The sequence below is a fragment of the Tiliqua scincoides genome, chromosome 1, assembly GCF_035046505.1.
Source record: "Tiliqua scincoides isolate rTilSci1 chromosome 1, rTilSci1.hap2, whole genome shotgun sequence".
NCBI classification, from domain to species: Eukaryota; Metazoa; Chordata; class Lepidosauria; order Squamata; family Scincidae; genus Tiliqua; species Tiliqua scincoides.
In genome coordinates this window covers 16,516,211-16,534,926 of record NC_089821.1, presented here as the reverse complement: position 1 = coordinate 16,534,926, position 18,716 = coordinate 16,516,211, and the positions used below count along the sequence as shown (strand labels likewise).

General features: G+C 44.3%; 2 protein-coding genes across 2 annotated transcripts in view; one reads left to right on the top strand and one right to left on the bottom strand.

Moving 5' to 3' along the window:
- The window catches only part of GANC (glucosidase alpha, neutral C), a 40,840-nt gene extending 29,791 nt beyond the window's left edge, over positions 1 to 11,049 (bottom strand). The window contains exons 1-8 of the mRNA XM_066613933.1: positions 10,964 to 11,049; positions 9,037 to 9,099; positions 6,943 to 7,051; positions 5,798 to 5,925; positions 4,790 to 4,972; positions 4,566 to 4,614; positions 4,115 to 4,181; positions 1,462 to 1,558 (exon numbers count right to left, since the gene is read on the bottom strand). Of these exons, the coding sequence (XP_066470030.1) occupies positions 1,462 to 1,558; positions 4,115 to 4,181; positions 4,566 to 4,614; positions 4,790 to 4,972; positions 5,798 to 5,925; positions 6,943 to 7,051; positions 9,037 to 9,099; positions 10,964 to 10,992 (725 nt within the window). The 5' untranslated portion in view covers positions 10,993 to 11,049. The remainder of the gene's footprint in view (positions 1 to 1,461; positions 1,559 to 4,114; positions 4,182 to 4,565; positions 4,615 to 4,789; positions 4,973 to 5,797; positions 5,926 to 6,942; positions 7,052 to 9,036; positions 9,100 to 10,963) is intronic.
- Positions 11,050 to 12,926: 1,877 nt separating this feature from the next.
- Positions 12,927 to 18,716, top strand: part of TMEM87A (transmembrane protein 87A) — a 33,880-nt gene continuing 28,090 nt past the window's right edge. Inside the window, exons 1-3 of the mRNA XM_066618443.1 lie at positions 12,927 to 13,043; positions 16,374 to 16,434; positions 17,647 to 17,744. Of these exons, the coding sequence (XP_066474540.1) occupies positions 12,927 to 13,043; positions 16,374 to 16,434; positions 17,647 to 17,744 (276 nt within the window). The remainder of the gene's footprint in view (positions 13,044 to 16,373; positions 16,435 to 17,646; positions 17,745 to 18,716) is intronic.

Sequence of the window (18,716 nt, the reverse complement as noted above, 5' to 3'; positions counted from 1 at the left end):
GAGCTATGAGAGTGGGTGTGCAGAAAAAGGATGGCTGTTGAAACAGAGGAGGTGATGGGATGTGAAGAAAGGATTTGATGATGGAGAAGGCAGAGGCTTGAAGGAAAAAAAGGAAACAGAGGCATTAGGCTAAGGAAGAGTGGGGGTTAAAAAGAAACTGGATTTTGCAGAACATCAGCTACAGAGTTTAGGGAGCAAAAGAGCTATTTGCTCTTGGCAGGAAGGAGTGAGCAGAGAGCTGGGAAACTGACTGGAAAGAGGACCAAGGGTCAGGGAAACACAGCAGGCAATGGGCTTAGCTTGAGGGAGGGAACAGAGAAAGGAGAGAGTAAGTGTGCAGCGACAGAGAGCACAAGCTGAAGAATCTGGTAACAAGTCCCAAGCACCTTAGGGTGCAATCCTAAGGGCAATGCAGCTCTGAGGTAAGGGAATAAACATTCCCTTACTTTGAGGAGGCCTCTGAGTGACATGCAGCGCATGTCCCATTGGTACTGCTATTTCAGTGCTGGAAAGCACTGAAATAATGGGTTAGGATTGCACCCTTAGTCCCTCACCACTGGGCACAACTTGAGAGTCAAGGATATGGCTGGTCTGCAGCCATAATGACTGGGGTGGGGTGGGGTGGCGGAGAGGTACTGCTACTTGGCAGGCCAGCTTGATCAAATGACCTAGAGAGCCAATAGGCACCCGACTGTTGCTATATAAGTATTGTCTCAGATCTAGTTCCCCAGTATGAGCAACCTGTCACCTAAAGTAGCTGCTGAACTACTCTCTGGTGCTGTGCCTCAGCTACCTTTCGGAACCTGACTTTCTTGGATCATGTCACCTGCCTCTGGTGTCCTCTGATCCTTGCCTGCCAAATTCAGAACCTGCCTGTCTTGTACATGCTGGCTGCCTTGGACAGAGTAGGTCCTTTGCCCCTGGGTCCTGACACCAAGAAACAATGAAACTCGCATCTTATTTAGATGCAGTGGGGACTGTTTGCAGTTGGTAGTAAAAGTGTGGACAGACAGTTACAGACCTGCCCCAGTGCGCAGGTCCATGATGCAGCCTCCCCCCATCATACTGGCCCCCTGCCTGGATAACTATCCAGCAGAATGCAGCCTTGCACGGTGTTAGGGATGGCTAGGAAAGCTTTCTGAAGTTTAACACATGGTCTTAAATAGCACTTCCGGGAAACCCGAAGTACTGCTTAAGACTTCGTCAGAAACCTCAGAAGGCTTTCCGAGTGGTCTGCAACACTTTGCAGGTGCAGCATTTGAGGCTTTTGCCCCCCTGCTCCCCTCCAGGCACCACTGTGGACAGACCTTTGGAGGATGGTGAAGCATGAGCCAGGGAAGTTGGCTCATAACAATAAGAGGATCTGAATCTGAACTAACCAGCCAAATCTTCAACTGCAAATCTCTAGTTATCACTACATTCAGATGCTTGCCAACATCTGATACAAATTAATTATATTACCTTGTGTTTTTAAGGAGAAATGTCTCTGCATGCTGAGGTATTCCATAGACATGTTCAAATCCATGGAAAGAAAAATCAAGGCCTATGGAACTAGGACCTGGAATAAGAATATTGAGACAGAACAGTGCTGTGATATGATGAAAGCATATTAACAGTAAACAACAACAAAACACCCTTAGTTTGAACAGGATTCACAATTGGCCTCTGCAGATGTCTTTTGCCACCTACTATATATAGACTTTCTTTTAGAGACTTGTATCCCAATGGTACAACAGGTAAAGCCAAACCACTTAGAGGTGACAGCCAGCATCTTGAACTGTACAAACCGAAACAAAATGCGGGTCACGTTCTGTATCAGCTGATGTTTCTGTACACTTTTTAAGGGCAGCCTAACATAGCGCATTCAGGCTTGCTATGAATGAGGCGTGTGGAACACTCGTCATGCAGTGAAATGTCACCACGCCAGTGCGTGTCAGACTACAGGTGTGATCTGCTCCTTGGCATTTATTTATAACCCCCACTTGGTTTTTGCGCAGTAGCTCAGGTAGCTATAGCTGAGGTCTGGCAGCTAGGATTTTGAAACACATCAGAATATTAAATATAGTCAAGATCTACTCTTCCTATTGAGAGTTAAGTGACCCGGTTTTCTCATTTCCAAATATATGTTATGTAAGATTGAGAAGGCACTCTACCCAACAGGGCCAGGAGCTTTTCTTGCTGGCAAATCTTTAACTGCACTTTCTGTTTCTAGCTGTATTTTAAGTTGTTCCTGTTAGAAGAGCAACAGCATGTGAACAGAACCACCCAGAATATTCGGGTAGTTAAAAAATGGTGAAAATGATGACCTCCACCAGTAGGGAGTGCTTCCGTTCTGCACAGAAGTTCAAACTGTTCTGTAATTTTGTTGTGCAGTAAGTCTTTACAATTTCTATCTTGGGTGCTGGGATTGTGATTCTGATGTTTAATGCGGTCAACATTTTAATGCCTGTTTCCCACAAGTTTTGTTTAACACATGCTAAAGCAAATTCAAGTTTATTGGGAAAGCAGCAGGGCTGGCCCAAGACCTCTGGATGATTGAGGAGGGCAGCCAAATGCTGCCCCTGCCCTGCTAATATGTCAGTTTCAACCCCATCACTCTCTTCTTCTCACACTTCCATTTTGTCACCCACTTTTCCCAGTTCAGGGAGTGGAAGGGAGATTCGGTGGATGTGAGCGGGTGGATGGAAGAAGGAGCCCCTAAACAGTCTGCTGCCTTGAGGTGACTGCTTCAGTTAGCCTCCTGGATGGACCAGCCCTGGCAAGCTGTTTAGTTCATCTTTGAAAACCACAAAGGCACTGCATTGCTCAAGGGTAGAAACTTGTTCCTGAATGCTTAGAGTTGCACAATTTTGGCCTCCCTGGCCGTTTTACTTTTAACAGGCTGGGTAAGAGATTATGCACCTTGTCAAATATGCTTTGGGTATATCCCAAAGAATACATTGGGATGAAGTAGAGGGCTTATAGCCCAATCCTGAGCTGCCCGGTGCACAGGGCTGCTGTGGCACCAAAATGGCTACCACAGCATCCTAAGCACACTGGGCAGCCAGTGGCTCCTTGGGAGAAAGGAACATTTGTCCCCTTCCTCCCGGGTAAGGAAGTAGCCCTGCAATGAGTCTACTTGATTCTGCACCAGCTCTTTAGCCAGCGCAGAATCAAGGAGTCCTGTGTCAGGCCGTGTGGTCCAAAACTGGGCTCCGGAACTGACGGAGCTGAGTTCTGCCTGTCTCACCACCTCCCACCCTACTCCCTCTCCTGCCACACCTTCCACCCTGTCCCAGAACATCTTCTCCCCTCCTTCCCTCATCCCGTCTTACCTCTTCACCATCCAGTGCTTCACATGAAGCTCCAGGCAGCGAACCGTAGGCCAACACCAGAGCTGGCCCAGCGTGGGCTCATGCTGGGCTAGCTCTGGCGCTGTGCCCGCAGTAAGGCAGTGCATGCCAGCGGTGACCTGGCATACAAAGACCTGGATTGGGCCCTTATTCCTTTCTCAGAAATATGAGGTATCTAGTGACATAATCTTTATGAAAGCAGGTCCAACAGTTAAGAGAAGTTAAGGTGTCTGGAAGAATTATTATCTATTATTAATAATAATTAATATTTATATAATGCCTTACAACAAAATTATGTTTATCTCTTAGGTTGAGCTGTGACTGAAAGGGGTCTGGGATGACTGAAAGGGTAGTGGTACTGTTTGGGATGCCTCAAGATTTCAAGTAGAAAGAAGTCTATTCTGGAGATTATTTGTTGTGTAGAGGAGATAATACACACTCTCAGGGATTTATCAAACTCCAAGGGTCAGAAAAGTTAAGCTCCTCTATTGCTGCAAAAGAAGAAGTTCTGGTCCTGGTATTTTTGTGTTTCTGCTGGCCAGATTTGTCTAAGAAGGGAACCAAACGGCCAATATAGTTTAGTATGTTCAACAACGTTTGGTAGTGATTCTATAGGATTTCAGATAGGAATTTTTTCCTACCCAGCCTAGAGATGCCAGGGATTGAACCTGAGATCTACTGCGTGCAAAGCATGAACATAACACGGCCCTGCTTCATATGCCTAGAACATAATAATCAAGGAAAAGCACAAGCTTTTATATTAAGGCTATGCCTAGTCTTACCATTGGCTTTAATGTCAGAAAACCCGCCAAAATTCTCTTTCCAGAGACCCAGGACATCTTGATTTTCCTATATGTTTAAAAATAAGAGACAATGTGGTTTGATAAATTGCCAATTTAAGTCCTTAATTTGTAAATTCCCTTCCCCACATACTAACAGAGTTGCAATACTGAAGAGAGTCCAGGGCCAAGCGGTCGGCTATTGCTGAGGCATTATATTGTAATTCTGCGTTGTACACAGTCCCATCTCACACCATCATTTGTTGCCATATGGACTCCCTCCCCATCTTGACTATCGTTCAGAAGCAGTTGCCAAATAGAGCATTTTCTTCCTGCCCCAGTCATAAATTTACTATGACTTGGGTACTTTCACAATGCTAAATGCATTATTTTCTATTAAGGAGGTCTCATCACCCTCCTGGATAAGGCAAGAAGCCACAAAACACATGTTTACCTCAGAGGAAGCTGATGATCCGTCCACATTTTCTTGCACTGTAGATTTCCTAATTACAAAGCAACAGTAAGAAGAATTGGTTAGCACATTTATTTATGTCTGCTTATGGGTAAGTACCAAGGATTTCAATGGAAATCATTTCAGAATATGATTGTTTAAGATTGCAGCCTAAGATTATTTGGCACCACTTGGTGCCAATGAACCCAGACAGAAAGATATCACACCTGAGATGGGGTGGTGACCGTAGGTGCTCAAAATACAACAGGCCTCTTGAGTTCAAACTCAGCACAATTTCATCCTTGGAAACAAACTGTATCTGAAAAGGGTTTGCTGTGATGTGAAGCTGCTGGTCTTCACTGGCACAAGCCAACACAAGCTTGCCTGCATCTCTCTCTGATATATTTAGCCTGGTGAACAGAAGAGACAGTAAAGCATAAAACCCTTGAAAGCTTGTTATTAAACTGTAAACAGCAGCAAATCAGACAACAGGTCACTAAGATGTATTCTGGTTGTACACACACAGTACTAGCATTTGGCTTCAGGATTAAGTGTATCAGTTTTTATAAATTCATGCCTCCATATGCAAAGTTGACAGTTGGTTCACACAATCAGCAAACTATGGTTTGTTTAAATCGGAAATGCAGCTTGAAGTTCCCTGACTGAATCCATGCCTTCACCTCCCTTAGCTTCTCAGCAACTGCAAAGCCAGAACATTTAAATCCTGTATGTAAATCAACAGAACCTTGGCTTCTCTGAACCAGGAGCTGCTGCATAACAGTAATTTAGAAATGACTCTGGCTTAACAATGGTTGGCAGACAGCAGCTCTGAAATTGGATGTGGGCTCTGAAGGGTGCAAGTTGCGTTCGTGACCCAACAAGTCACAGTATGGTCATCTGAATCAGCCCTGTGTAAAAGTATTAAGAAAATAAGAACAGCCCCACTGGATCAGGCCATAGGCCCATCTAGTCCAGCTTCCTGTATCTCACAGCGGCCCACCAAATGCCGCAGGGAGCACACCAGATGACAAGAGACCTCATCCTGGTGCCCTCCCTTGTATCTGGCATTAATATTCTGATAGTCTGCTAAACAGTCACATGGTGTCCATAAGCAGCATATATTCTCATACAGAAAACAGCCTAATTATCTCTCCTCCCAGCAATCTCAAAACTACCTTTTCACCCCTGAGAGGGACAGATGCATAAAAGCTAAAATATCACTTTCTACTGCTTACCTGAATTTGGCAGGTTCTTTTATGAGAACATCAGGGACTTCATATCTTGGTTTAAGTGGCTTTATTTCATTAATTTTAAGTCTGAAAATATTGTCCTCTATTTCACAAATTTCCACTGAAAGTGGTATCTGGTAACGAGCAAACAAACAACAATTATAATCTATGTGCAGAAGTATGTGGTATGTGTACGTATGTTGTATTATGTTTTAGTTCAGATTTCATGTCATGCTAGAAAAACACAAACCTGGGGATGGGTGGGAAGGAGAGGAGGCTTTCCTACAATGTGGTTTATGTAAAGGTATCATTAATTGCACTTAACTCTGTCACATGTGCATCTGTATACCTGAGAAGGAAGACTGAAGATACCGAAACAAAGAAAATCCAGACTTTGGGTTCTGCTATTATTTATTTATATGCCTCTTTTCAATAAAAAAAGTGCCAAAACCACTCACAATCAATTAAAAATAATGCAGCTGCTATCTTTTAAAAATGTCTTTTATCTTTTAAAATTTTTTTATTGATCCTACTGACTGAGGGCACAATCCTAACCAGGTCTACTCATAAGTAAGTCCTGTTTTGTTCAATGGGGCTTACTCTCAGGAAAGTGTGGTTAGGATTGCAGCCTGAATATCTGTGGGCTGCTTTGAAAACTCACTAGCAAAGCAGTGTAACCATTAAACAATAAGTGATTGTTACCCATGACTGCTCCTGCAAATAAACACACACAGAGATTCATTCATTCATGTGTGTGTGTACACTGTGAGACAACTGGTTGCTTCTTGAAAACACAAATATCTAAATGGCCTAGACCCTCATTTAGACAAGGCATACTTAACATTGGCTAATTCTGGCAGAAAGGAACCACTGAATTAAATGAGACTTTCTTTGGTACTGGCATGTATGGGATCGTGCTGTGAAGTGTTAATTCCTAGTACACTCTAAATTTTACAGTACTTATAATCAGCATCTTCTAGAAATCAATGGTGACAGCCTCACTTGAATTAGCAGAGACACAGTTCATCCAAATGCAGTCACCACGCAGGCATGGCGCAGACACAATCAAGTACTAAAACAGCAAATTAATCTTTGTATGATAAACTTTGCATTGCTTTTCTCAATCAATGACATTCCAAATATATTCCCACCTTGCACTCTTCATTGATAACTTGGAATTTGATACTGTCATTGGTTATATCAAGGGTGTCCAGCAAGGCTTGGTATAAGGACTTCTCAAGACGCAACTGTTTTTGACGCCTGATGCACAAAGAAGAGAATACATTCATAAGTTCAGCTCTATAATTTATAGTATACAGTGATCTAAAATGTAATAAGGCTCACAAGTAGGTATAGTTTAAATCCTATTGACTTCAAAATCATTTAAGCATAATTGTAGCCAAAATTTACACCTATTGAAGAAACAATGTATGGATAGACAGTCTTGTATGGACAGACAGTCTTGAATATCAAATTAAAGTTTGTTTCTTGTTAAGATATAAAAATGGAAAAATCTACAGTCCTTCCTTGGTATCTGTGGGGGATTGGCTCCAGTCAACTCCCCCCATGGATACTGAAATCCACAGATGCTGGAGCCTGGTGCTGCAATCATTTTACTGAAGGTTGCGCAGGCCCACTCCACGGGCTTCAGGCCTTAGAACACCTCCTGAATGTGACCGGAAGTTATGGACAAGTCACTTCTGCTTGTGTCCAGAAGCTGTTCTGAGGCCTGGGGAGGCATCTGCGGTTGCTGGAATCCACAGATTCCAAGACTGCAGATGCTAAAGGCCCACTGTATTTAATTCAATTATAGTACTGTCTGTCCTCTGCAAAGCACTGCTTAGCGCGCTTCAGAAATCCAGTACTGCTCCTTGATGCACTATTCTTACCATTAGTTCAGGGCTTTTCAAACAGCCTGTGGGCCCTGGCCACTTTCACCTTAAAGGGCAGGGGCAGCCTGGAGGCAGGGAGGAGGCAGCCTCGCGATCCCCAGGATCACACTGCTCAGGGGACTGCAGGGGCTTGGCTGCACGTACCTGAGCCTCCTGCAGCCTCCTGGGGGTGCAGGGAGCCCCGCGCAACCTTCTGCAGGGCTCCCTACAGCTTTGAAAGTGAAGCTATCGCGCCCTGCCTCTGCTAAAGCGGAAGTGGAGTGCGATCGCTCCACTTTCACTTCTGAAGCTGCAGGGAGCCCTGCAGAAGGTCGCGCCAGACTGCCCGGAACCCCAGAAGGCTGCAGGAAGCTCAGGTACGTGCAGCCAAGCCCCTGTAGCTCCCTGGAATGGTGCGATTCTGGCGATCGCGCCGCTGCTTTCCCCCTGCTGCCTCCCCCCCCCCCCGCAAAAACTTAGAGTGGCTCAAACTCTCCAAGAGAGTTTGAAAACCGCTGCATTAGTTTATTGCTGAGATTACTACTAGTGAATATGAAAGGCAGCTCTGTTAACTAATTCAGTTATTACTGAAAGTTTCAGAAGTCACGCATCTCAAAGGAGGAAGAAAGGATTATGTGGTCAGTCCTGAAAGTTGAAGTAACTTTTTTTTTCTCAGCAATCTGAAATAACTAAGCCTCTTTCCGGAAATTCTGTGCATCACACACAAAACCAACAGGGAATTGACTAAAGATTTTTTAGCAGCTGAAAGGATGACAATTAGAAGGAGTTGTAGGCTTCCCTGAAATCAATGAGGGGTTGGAAAGGTGTAATAAAGGAAAATGCAGCAGGGCTGATTATCTGCAAAATGCATCTGTAGTGTTTTCGTTGAGTTACTTGGTTTTTGTGGTAAGAGGTGACAGGAAAACAGTTCTCGCTTCCCCCCCACAAATGACAACACTCGCACTAATTCTTTCCAGTGAGGGGGTGGTGATTGTCCTACTTTGTAAACTCTTACCTCCTGAAGACTATCAACGTAACCACAAAGACGAAGCAACTCAATGAAAACCAGAAAGCTTTTAACGGATAATTTTAGCTGGTAAATTGGAATTGGCTTTTGTTCCTCTGCTCTTACGTGGTTTTATTTGTTATATTGATATACAAGCACTCCCACTTTGGGAGTGCTTGTCCTAAAAGGCAGTGTATGAATGTCACCACCTGACAAGGGTAACTCTGTACAAGTTAGAAATACTTATGGAAGCAAAAATGTAGCACAGGTGCAATGACCTGGACCTTCCTGCAGTGTGACAGGTTGTGATGTTAAGTTAGCCCAGTTGTGTAGCGTAGGAAATACACTTAAACATTCATATCTCTTACCTGTAGAAGGCAATTTGTTTGCAGGTCTTAAATTTGCTTTTGTCCACAGCCTCATCCTCAACACTGGATTAAAAAATGTATAAGTGAAATAAAAAAGGTATGAATGAACGAACTGGCAACCCACTTATAAGGTACATACTGGCACAAACTCGCTTTGTCCAAAAGAACAGGTGGGCTATGCAAATGTAGGCTCTAGTTTGCTATTTGTAGCATTTTGTGGAAGCCGATGACTGTAGTATGCAGATATGGTGATAAATAAGCCTCATAGGACAATAGTTTAAAACAGAAAAGGTTAAAAAATGAACCAATGCAGAAATGCAAAATATTTACAACTGAACACTTTGAGAGTAGGCCTAGAGAATCTATCAATACTATTTCAGAATAAATTAAAAACATGGAAGCCAGAATCTGAAATAATATTGAACTGAGATAGATGTTCATGACTTTCCCACCTTTTGAGATCTTCAAAGTAAGCAGAGTCTCCATTACTGATTTGTCCCAAGAGGACTTTGTGTACCTGGAAATTGAAGCCCATGGATTTGACTAAGGGCCCAGTCCTATCCAACTTTCCAGCGCTGATGCAGCCATGCCAATGGGGTGTGTGCTGTATCCTGCTGGGGGGGGGGGGCTTCTTCAAGGTAAGGAAATATTTGTTTCCTTACCTAGGAGCTGCATTGCAGCTGCACCAGCACTGGAAAGTTAGATAGGAATGGACCCCAAATTAGACTTCCTAATCAAGTCTTCTTTTCATTAAAAGAAAGAAAGAAAGAAAGAAAGAAAGAAAGAAAGAAAGAAAGAAAGAAAGAAAGAAAGAAAGAAAGAAAGAAAGAAAGAAAGAAAGATCTTGCAAGTTGAGGTGGGCTGTTTTCAGTACTGCATGGCCTACTTAATTTTTAAAAACTGGGATCCTCATGGTTCACCTAGGTAATTTAATTTTATAAAGCAAGACTGTTATGTTTGAGACCTGTAAGTAATGGTGGCACAATTAATATGTGCTAAACCATTCTGAGCATGCATTCCTGCTTAAGAATGTACTAAGAAGTGGCATTAGTGGCAGAGCACACACTTTGCATGTAGAAGATCCTAGGTTCAAACCATGGCATCGCATCTCCAGGTAGGGCTTAGAAAGACTGTTTGAAACCCCGGCGAGCCAGTGCCAGTCAGCCTAGTGACAATACTGCTCTACATGGACCATAAGTCTAATTCAGTATAAGGCAGTTTCATATAGAGCACTGCAGGCACTCGCCCACGTTGATCCCATAGATAAGCCGAGGGCAGGTTTTGAGCCAAAAATCATGGAATTTTCTATGACCCTCGGATAAGTTGGGGGTTAAACTTAGGGGGGTATCTGACTATAGTTTTGTCTGATTTTACCCGAGGCCAGATTCTGAAAAATAATCTACCACTAATTATTACCCAAGAACTGTAAAGTCTCCACGTCAACTTCTCCTTACCCCAATTTTCATCAAATATAGAGCCTGAGGAAGAATTCTCTGCAACCTGAAAGCTCACATAATTTCAGACACTCGCTGGCTCTGTTTAAAGTATTATAGCACAAGCACAAGCAAACAGTGTGCAAATTGCACTCAGAATTACTTACACCATAGCTCTGTCCACAGTCTTTCACTTTACACATTGCTCACAGTCTGTTATCCCAACCCACTGATAAGGATGTAACATTTTAGTGGAACAGATTGTATCATTTCATGTTCCTTTTCTATTACACCGGAATGGATCCCCCCCCATGTATTTTTCTATATACAAGTGAGTTACAAGCTCTGTAAGTGCTCACTGTTGTGAATCAGAAAAATATGAATCAGAAAAAAAAATAACTTAATGGTGAGAGCAAAGCAAAATCCAAGCTGCCTGCTTGTCTCTTCACAGCCATGCACTATGCCCCAGTTCTTGCAGAATCATTTGTATTTACCTGATCACTTCCTCGCCACTTGCTTCCATGGCACTCTGTCAAGGAGCTATTTTGAACACTGTATGTATTTCTTACCAGTGCTCCTGCCCTTCTTACAGGCATTGGATAGGACTAGAGAAAAACCTCCACCCAATGGTGAGTTTTCATTTCACTTTATCACATTGCATTCTGGGAATTGGAGTTTTTGTTTTATAGATAGCTAGCCCTGGCAGGCAGTTGTCAAGCAGCATATCTTTTGAAATTTTTATTTCTGTGGTGCCCAAATAGCTACAAGTGGGGTGTAATTGAGGAAGTATGGGATCAGCTGGTCATCCTTTTTAGTACTCAATATTAGTTCCAGTTCTAACCAATTCTCTATAACAGGCTGTTTTAAAACACTGAAGTTTCCATTTTGGGGGAACTACATTTGTGTGACTCCTGAGAAGAAAAGGAGTAACTAGTGTGTTATCTATATCAAAAAGAAAGCACTTAAGATAGCATTGAGGTGGCATCTATAATGGTACAATGGAAGTAATGTACCTGCTACAGGACTCTTTGCAACACCTGCTCTAATTCTTTCTCTATTACAGTGGACACGATACTCTTGCACAGTGTTTTTCAACATTTGTCCTTCACTGTACCACTTCACATGGTTTATTTATCCAAACTACCACCAGGTGATGACATCATTGCCAGTTACTTCTGGGTTGGGGGGCCAGATGTGTCATGCTCAACACCAGTAAGAGGCTCAGGGTGGATGGGAGGGCTTTTTTGAGCAGGGAAAAGCATGCTTTGGAGCCTCCTACCACTGTTTGTTGTGTCACGTTCCTGATCTCACTGCCAGGTGAAAGGGGTCTGGAGGTCCTGGGAGTACTATGAGACACCACCTCAAGTCCTACTGGTGGTACCCGTACCACTGGTTGAGAACAGGGTGACCAGACATCCTCTTTTTCCAAGACACGTCCTCTTTTTTAGCTTCATGTCCTGGATAAGAACTTAAATGTCCTCTTTTTCCCTGTGAGTGGGCGCACATAGCCTTCTTGTAATTAATAAATTATATGCAATATAGTTTTAAATTTAATAAGTAATATAGAGTTTAAATTAACCACATGAAATCAACATATGAATGTTCTTACCTTTTATTTTGTCATGTCTTCCATTTTTCTTGGATGTCTTTACATTTTAGGATGCCTTGGCCTCTGGCGGTTATGACATCTGGTCACCCTGGTTGAGAAACGCTGCTCTAGGATAAAGTCCAGGTCAAGTATGAGTGTTTGTCATGTGCCGTGTTGTGGCTTGTTATTGTGTGTGGGCCAGGAATGCAGTGGAGAGCATGGAAAACAAATGCCCAACCCTTGGTGCGTGTGGTGCGTGGGGAGGCAGGTGAGGCAGAGCCTCCCCACCTGAGTCCTTTGAAAAGCGCTGCTGCTGCCACCACGTGAGGTGTGCAAACATACACAATCCATGCGCATAGCAAACAAATGCCCATTCTGCAGCTACGGGTTGTGTGTGCTTCAACACTTCACGCAGTGGCGCTTTTTGAAGGACTCCGGTGGGGAGGCTCTGCCTCACCTGCCTCCCCACCCACCGCACATCCCTGCAGAGTGGGCATTTGTTTTCTATGCACGTGGGTTGCGTGTGCTTGCACACCTCATGGGGTGGCAGCAGTGCTTTTCGAAGGTCTCCAGTGGGGAGGCTCTGCCTCACCTGCCTCCCCCTCCCTGCGCAATAACCAGGCACAACGGGAGGCACCACCCTCGCCACGGATTTGCAGAGAGCGCCTTCCCAGCAGCAGCTGTGACGTCACGCCTCTTGCGTCACAGCAGCCGTGTGACGCCAGCGCCCGTCCCCACCTGGCTGTACCAATCCGGCGGCGCCCCATCACCCGCCTCCACTGGCGCGGAGCCCCAGCCCGGGGGGCGGAAGGGGAGGCGCGAGAGCCGCGGCTGCTGGACGCGCTGTGTGCCCGGCTGCCTGCGGAGGGATGGCGCTGGGAGCCGCGCTCTGCCTGGGACCCACCTCGCTGCTGCTGCTGCTCGCGTGGCTGCCGGGCCCGGCTGGAGCCGGCCAGCTGTCCAAGTGGCGGCTGCCGGTGCTCGCGGTGAGCCAGCCTGGCCCCCTCCCCTTCCACTGAGCGGGCGGGGGCGCGGGGAGGCAGCTGGGGGGGGCGCGGGGCACCCCAGGGGCGCCACGGCTGCCTCCTGCTTGCGGGGGGGGGGGAGACTAAGCTGCACGTGTGAACACCTGCTCCTCTTCCTCCCTGGGTTGCTCCAGCTCCCACTCGCATGGGGAAGGGGGCATCTTGCTGCCCCCCCTTGTGAGCATCTGGTAGAAGTTGGGGGTTACTGCCACTGACCCCCTCCTCGACTTGTCCGCAGGCAATTTTCCACTGCTGATGAGCTCCTCTAACTCATCTTGGCTGCTCCGGCTTGTCACGATTCCAAACCTGCTGGCCCTCCAGCCTAACCGGTTCTTAATGCCCAGAGCCCTGCTCTGCAATTTAGGAATAACAAGAAAGAGCAGGCCCCTGAGCATGTGCAGAGTGCACACTCACCAGCCTTCTTCTAGACCAGGGGTGGCCAACTTTTCAACTCTGGGGCTCCTGGACCTTTAGCAGTTGTGTAGGAGAGAGAATTTCAGAATCTGTGAGATGACAAGCTGCACTTGCTGAAATTTCTTCCTTTATTCTATACAATCGTTAAAGGTCCAGGAGCCCTAAAGTTGAAAGGTTGGGTTGGCCACCCCTGCTCTAGAAATCTAGCTTTAGGGGATTTGGATCCAGGTGGACGGTTGCCAGTTGCCTAGGTCCATCCTAAAAAAGACAATTGCCTGTTGATCACCAATAATGTCTGTTAATGAAGGATCTTTTTTGTATCTTATTGCTGATAATGGGGCCCAACATGTTTTTTAACCTAGTGAATACGCATGGATGCACAAAGAATAAGAGCCAGTGGAGAGATTGTTTTTTAGAGATTATCTGCACAGGTTTCTGCTCATGTGAGTGGTCTACTCATATGAGTGGTGCAAGGGAGAAGGTTGCAGCATCCACTTGCACCTTGGACAGAGAAGTTGCTGATATGATTTTCCATGAACAGCAAATCTGGCATTACATGGCTCAAGTATGTGGGCTACTTGGAGGTTTACCGGCTCCGCTTATCCAAACGGAGTGTGACAAACAGTTAGTAACAAAAATCTGCTGCCTTTTGCTGAACATGGAAAGAAAATGAATATCAAAATAGGTTTAAGGTTGTGACCAGCTCCGACCATGGTAATAGTGTCCAGATGGTTGGATCTCATTTACATAGGTGCAGCCAGAAATTATTGTAACTGATCAGGTGCAATTCTCGTTGCACCGTCAAAGATTCCAAGAGGAGATCAGAAGTACACTGTATGTTTCTCCAAAATCTACTTCAACATATGATGTCCAGACAATGCCCTGGTATATTTTGGGTTTCCGATATCAGCCAGCACTTTGCCAAGTACAAATTTTACTGTCTGATCTACATTTAAGGCAAGCACACAGGTAGATGAAAACCCATTTACAGAGGTGCTTTTGCACAAGTTATTATTTATGAATATTATTAACTTATGCAAAAAGACCAACGTAGATGAATAGTTAAAACTCATGTTAACATTTCGTCCTGTGAAATTGGGTCTGTAATGATTATCTATGGTTTATTGCTTTTAAGTAAGTTGTTTCTGTAAGTTCAACTGTACGTTGAATTTACCACTGGGAAAGAAAAGCAGGATGATACTATTAAGGATATTTTATATCCTGCTTTTTAGCAAAAATGTTCACAAAGCAATTAATGTAGAAAAATAAATAAATGGTTCTGTGTCCTCAACAGGCTCACAATTCATACACTATTAAAATAAAAAAGTAAGTCAATACCACTTGCCATGTGACCATATGGTAATCCATTCATCTTGTCATGTGATGAAAATAACTTTTCCACTTCACTGGTTCCTGGTATTTTTGCTCAGGTGTGGTTATGTGACCCAATCCTCACTGCTGTTACAAATGCATGATTTGCTGTGTTGTTGCATGCAACTGTTATAACCAACCACTTGATAAATGACCATCTATAATCTGTGTTTTACAGGCTTTGCTGAATATGATTTTTAGGCATTGTTCAAAGTTATATGAACAACATAGTGCAATCCTCTGCCTGTTTACTCAGAAGCATGTCCCAGTGTTCTGTTAGCATACGCTCAGGAAAATATGCAGTCTTAATGCTAAAGATATTTTATATGTACTTGATCTCAATGCTCCTTAAAGCATCCCTGAAGATGGAACAGTATTATTGTCGTTGTTGTACAAGTGGGGATGCTAAAGTAAAAAGTCTTACCTTAAGCACCCAATGACGTTATAGCTGAAGCAAAAGATTAAATTGGATCTGAGATCTGAAGACTGCATGTGTCACTAATAGATAATTAACTCAAAATATATAAACTTTTCAGCTCGGGAATTCCACACCCGTGTGTTCATTTTTTGACGACTGATGTCAAATGGTGACTTGCACTCTGTGTCAACACCACAGAGGCCTTGTTGGACCATCAGGCAGGGCATATATTGAAAAATAGACTTTCATATAACCTCAGTCAGTGGTTTCTGAGGCATTGCTTCACAAACAAAGTACTGCATATGTGAACCAACCTGTATAACTTGATTCTAGCCATGTTTACCGAGAAGAAAGCCCCATTGTAGTCAATCAATCTTATTTTCAGACAAGTGTAGTGTCCAACTTTCCTGTGCTGATTCTGTTGTAGATCAGTCGTTCAGTTGTGTCTGACTCTTCATGACCCCATGGATCCCAGAATGTCAGGCCCCGCTGTCTACCACTAACTTCTGGAGTTTGTCCAAATTCATGGTCATTGCATCCATGACACTATCTCATCCTCTGCCATTCCCTTCTTCTTTTGCCTTCAATTTTTCCCAGCCTCAGGATCTTTTCTATAGTCCTCCCTTCTCATGAGATGACCAAAGTAAGCTTCAGTGCCTGTCCTTCCAATGAACAATTAGGGTTGATTTCCTGTACGATTATCTGGTCTCCTTGCAGTCCAGAGGACTCTCAAAAGTCTTCTCCAACAGTATAATTCAAAAGCATCTATTTGGTGCTCAGCCCTCCTTATGGTCCAGCTCTCAGCCATACATTACAACTGGGTAAACTGCAGCTTTGACTATACTGACCTTTGTTGACACGGTGATGTCTGATACACCTTGACAGCAGGGTGTGTGCTGCATCCTGCAGTCATGGAGGCCTCCTTGAGATAAGAGAGTGTTTATTCCAGTGTGGGAAATTTGGATAGGATAAGGCTCAGACTTGCAATCTAAGCGTATTTATTCAGACGTAAGACCCACTAATATTAGTAATATGTACTTGATGGCCTCCCATATATAGTTGTAACTTCTCTTCCTTTTCTTTTATAGCCGAAGACACCTTTCAGCTTTGGGAAGATTCTCTTCAAGAATACTTCAATCTTCCTGAGGTGTAAGTACATTCAGATTGTAGCTTCCATATAATAGTGCAGCCCGTAATAATTTTGAGTCAACTCACAGCACAGTCCTAACTTTGGTCAGAGCTGGCTCAGAGTGTTGCAAATGTGCCATAGGGCATGTCTGTGATGACGTCTGTGGCCGCACCAACAGCCTGCGTCAGCTTGCCAGAGCTGCCTCCCAGAGCAGTGCTGACTGGCACAGGTAAGATTGTGCAGCGCAGGAGTATGGGGAGAGGACATTTCTGGGTGGGGGAGGGCGGAACGGGGGCATATTGGGCCCAGGAAGAGGGCAGGGTTGGCTTAGACCTCCTCCACCATATCCTAACCCCCTTCCCAGGCCAGGCAGCTCTACATGGGGCTTTCCGGATTTGCTCAGCTAAACAGCTGGTGCAGATCTGAGAAACCCCATAGGGGAGCCTGGGGCATTACTTGGGGTAGGGGGAAATATATCCCCTTACCCCGAGAAGGTCTCCAGCCACCTCCTAACCTGTGCTGGATGCAGCACAGGCCATGTAGCCTGCCTGTACTGGCGCAGGTTAGGATTGGGCTGTCTCTCTTCAGAAGTCCAAAGCCTTTTTTTTAGGACTCTGATTTCAGCTGCATTTATGCACACTTGAAGTAACCCCATGTAACTCAGTGAGATTTACTTCTCAGTAAATATGCGTGGGATTGCGCTGTTACATAAAGCTGCAAAAATGTGTCCAGTACTTTTCTCCCATTATTTTTAGCAGTCCTTTGCCCCTCTCAAAGCAGTTAAGAACATGGAGCTATATTTAATTTGGCTTCATAAAAGGATCACCATATTTTTCTAGTGTTCTTTCTTTGAACTCTGAGCTTCAGTTTTGCTAATATTAATTGTAAGTACAGTCAGATCCGCGGTTCCAGCCTCTGTGGTTTTGACTCACAGTGGATACTGGGGTCCAAGTTTTAATGGCTTTAAAAACAAGAAAAGGGTGTGAAAATTGGGGCTCCTTCTGCTTTGCAACCAAACCACCATTTCCAAGCCTGAGGAGCTTTTTTTTTCAGCTCTGAAAGACCAACTTCTGGCTTGCATGATGGTTCTTTCCTTCTCCCATATTCACCCTAGAATGCATCGTGATGAAGTGGACATCCTTGTGGTCTGGGATTAAGGAATTGCATTTAAGAATATTTTAGTAGTAGAAAGAGCAGGAACTATTTCTTACGTGTTGTTCTTATTTGTTTAGTTGAAGGCAATGCAGACACATGTGATTCATCCCAAAGTTACAATGTCTCCTGGTACTTGAGATACTGTAATTGCTACAATGAAGTCTTCAACTTTGGGGTAAGAATTAGTATTAAAAACTATATCACATGTGCAATTTGCCACTCACCTGGATGACTGCAACCAGTCGCAATTGCTGTCAGGCAAGCACCCATGTAGCAAATAGCCCCTGCTGCTGTGATAGTAGAGTAACTAATTTCAACCAGTGTGCCAGAAATGATCTGCAGGTGTGCTGCAGGAGTTTTGGGGGGGCATTTATCAGTATAGCCATGGGGGTTGTGAGACCACCTCCAGCAGCATGGTGTACCTTGCCAATTGTCAGAAAAACCTGATGGTGTGCCTTGACAATTTTTGTGCCTCGTTAGTGTGCCATGAGATGAAAAGGGTTGAAAATCACTAGTAGAGCATGGTGGGCAGCATCATTAGCATAACACAGAGCCTTGCTGTTTGTTTAATTGCAGTGACTTACAGTAATTTCATCAGTATCCGTTTCTGTTGTAAAGAATCCACAATCAAAAGACCGAAAGGTATTATGATAAATCCATCAGGAAGACATGGGTTTAAAAATTGAGAACCTCTTTTTGACAAAAAGCAGCTGTCAGGAGGCGGGGGTAGTGTAATGAGAATCCAGATTGGGACTCAGGTGCACAGGAAGGGTGGGTGTTAACACTTTCCCTCCATGTCATTTTATTGGTAAGAATCCTCCGTACAGCAATTTACAGCAAAAAGCCACATCAGAGACAAATTTCAGCTGGGGAGAGGACGTTTAGCAAGAAAACTGCAGTGCAAAAGTGTTCCCACTCCATGTGTGCCCTCTCTATATGTCGTGGTCTTGATCTGAATTGCCTTCCTCTGGTTGCTCTTTCTCAGAAATGTGCTTCTGGTTTGAAGCCTCCTTCTTAAAGGGAGGAGCATTGATGATAATGCTTAGTTTGTCCCCATGAGTGAAATGTAGATGATTCAGGAAACAAAGGAAGGCAATGTGAAAATAATACATTCTTGCCACTTACTAGCTTTTCCAGTTGCAGCAAG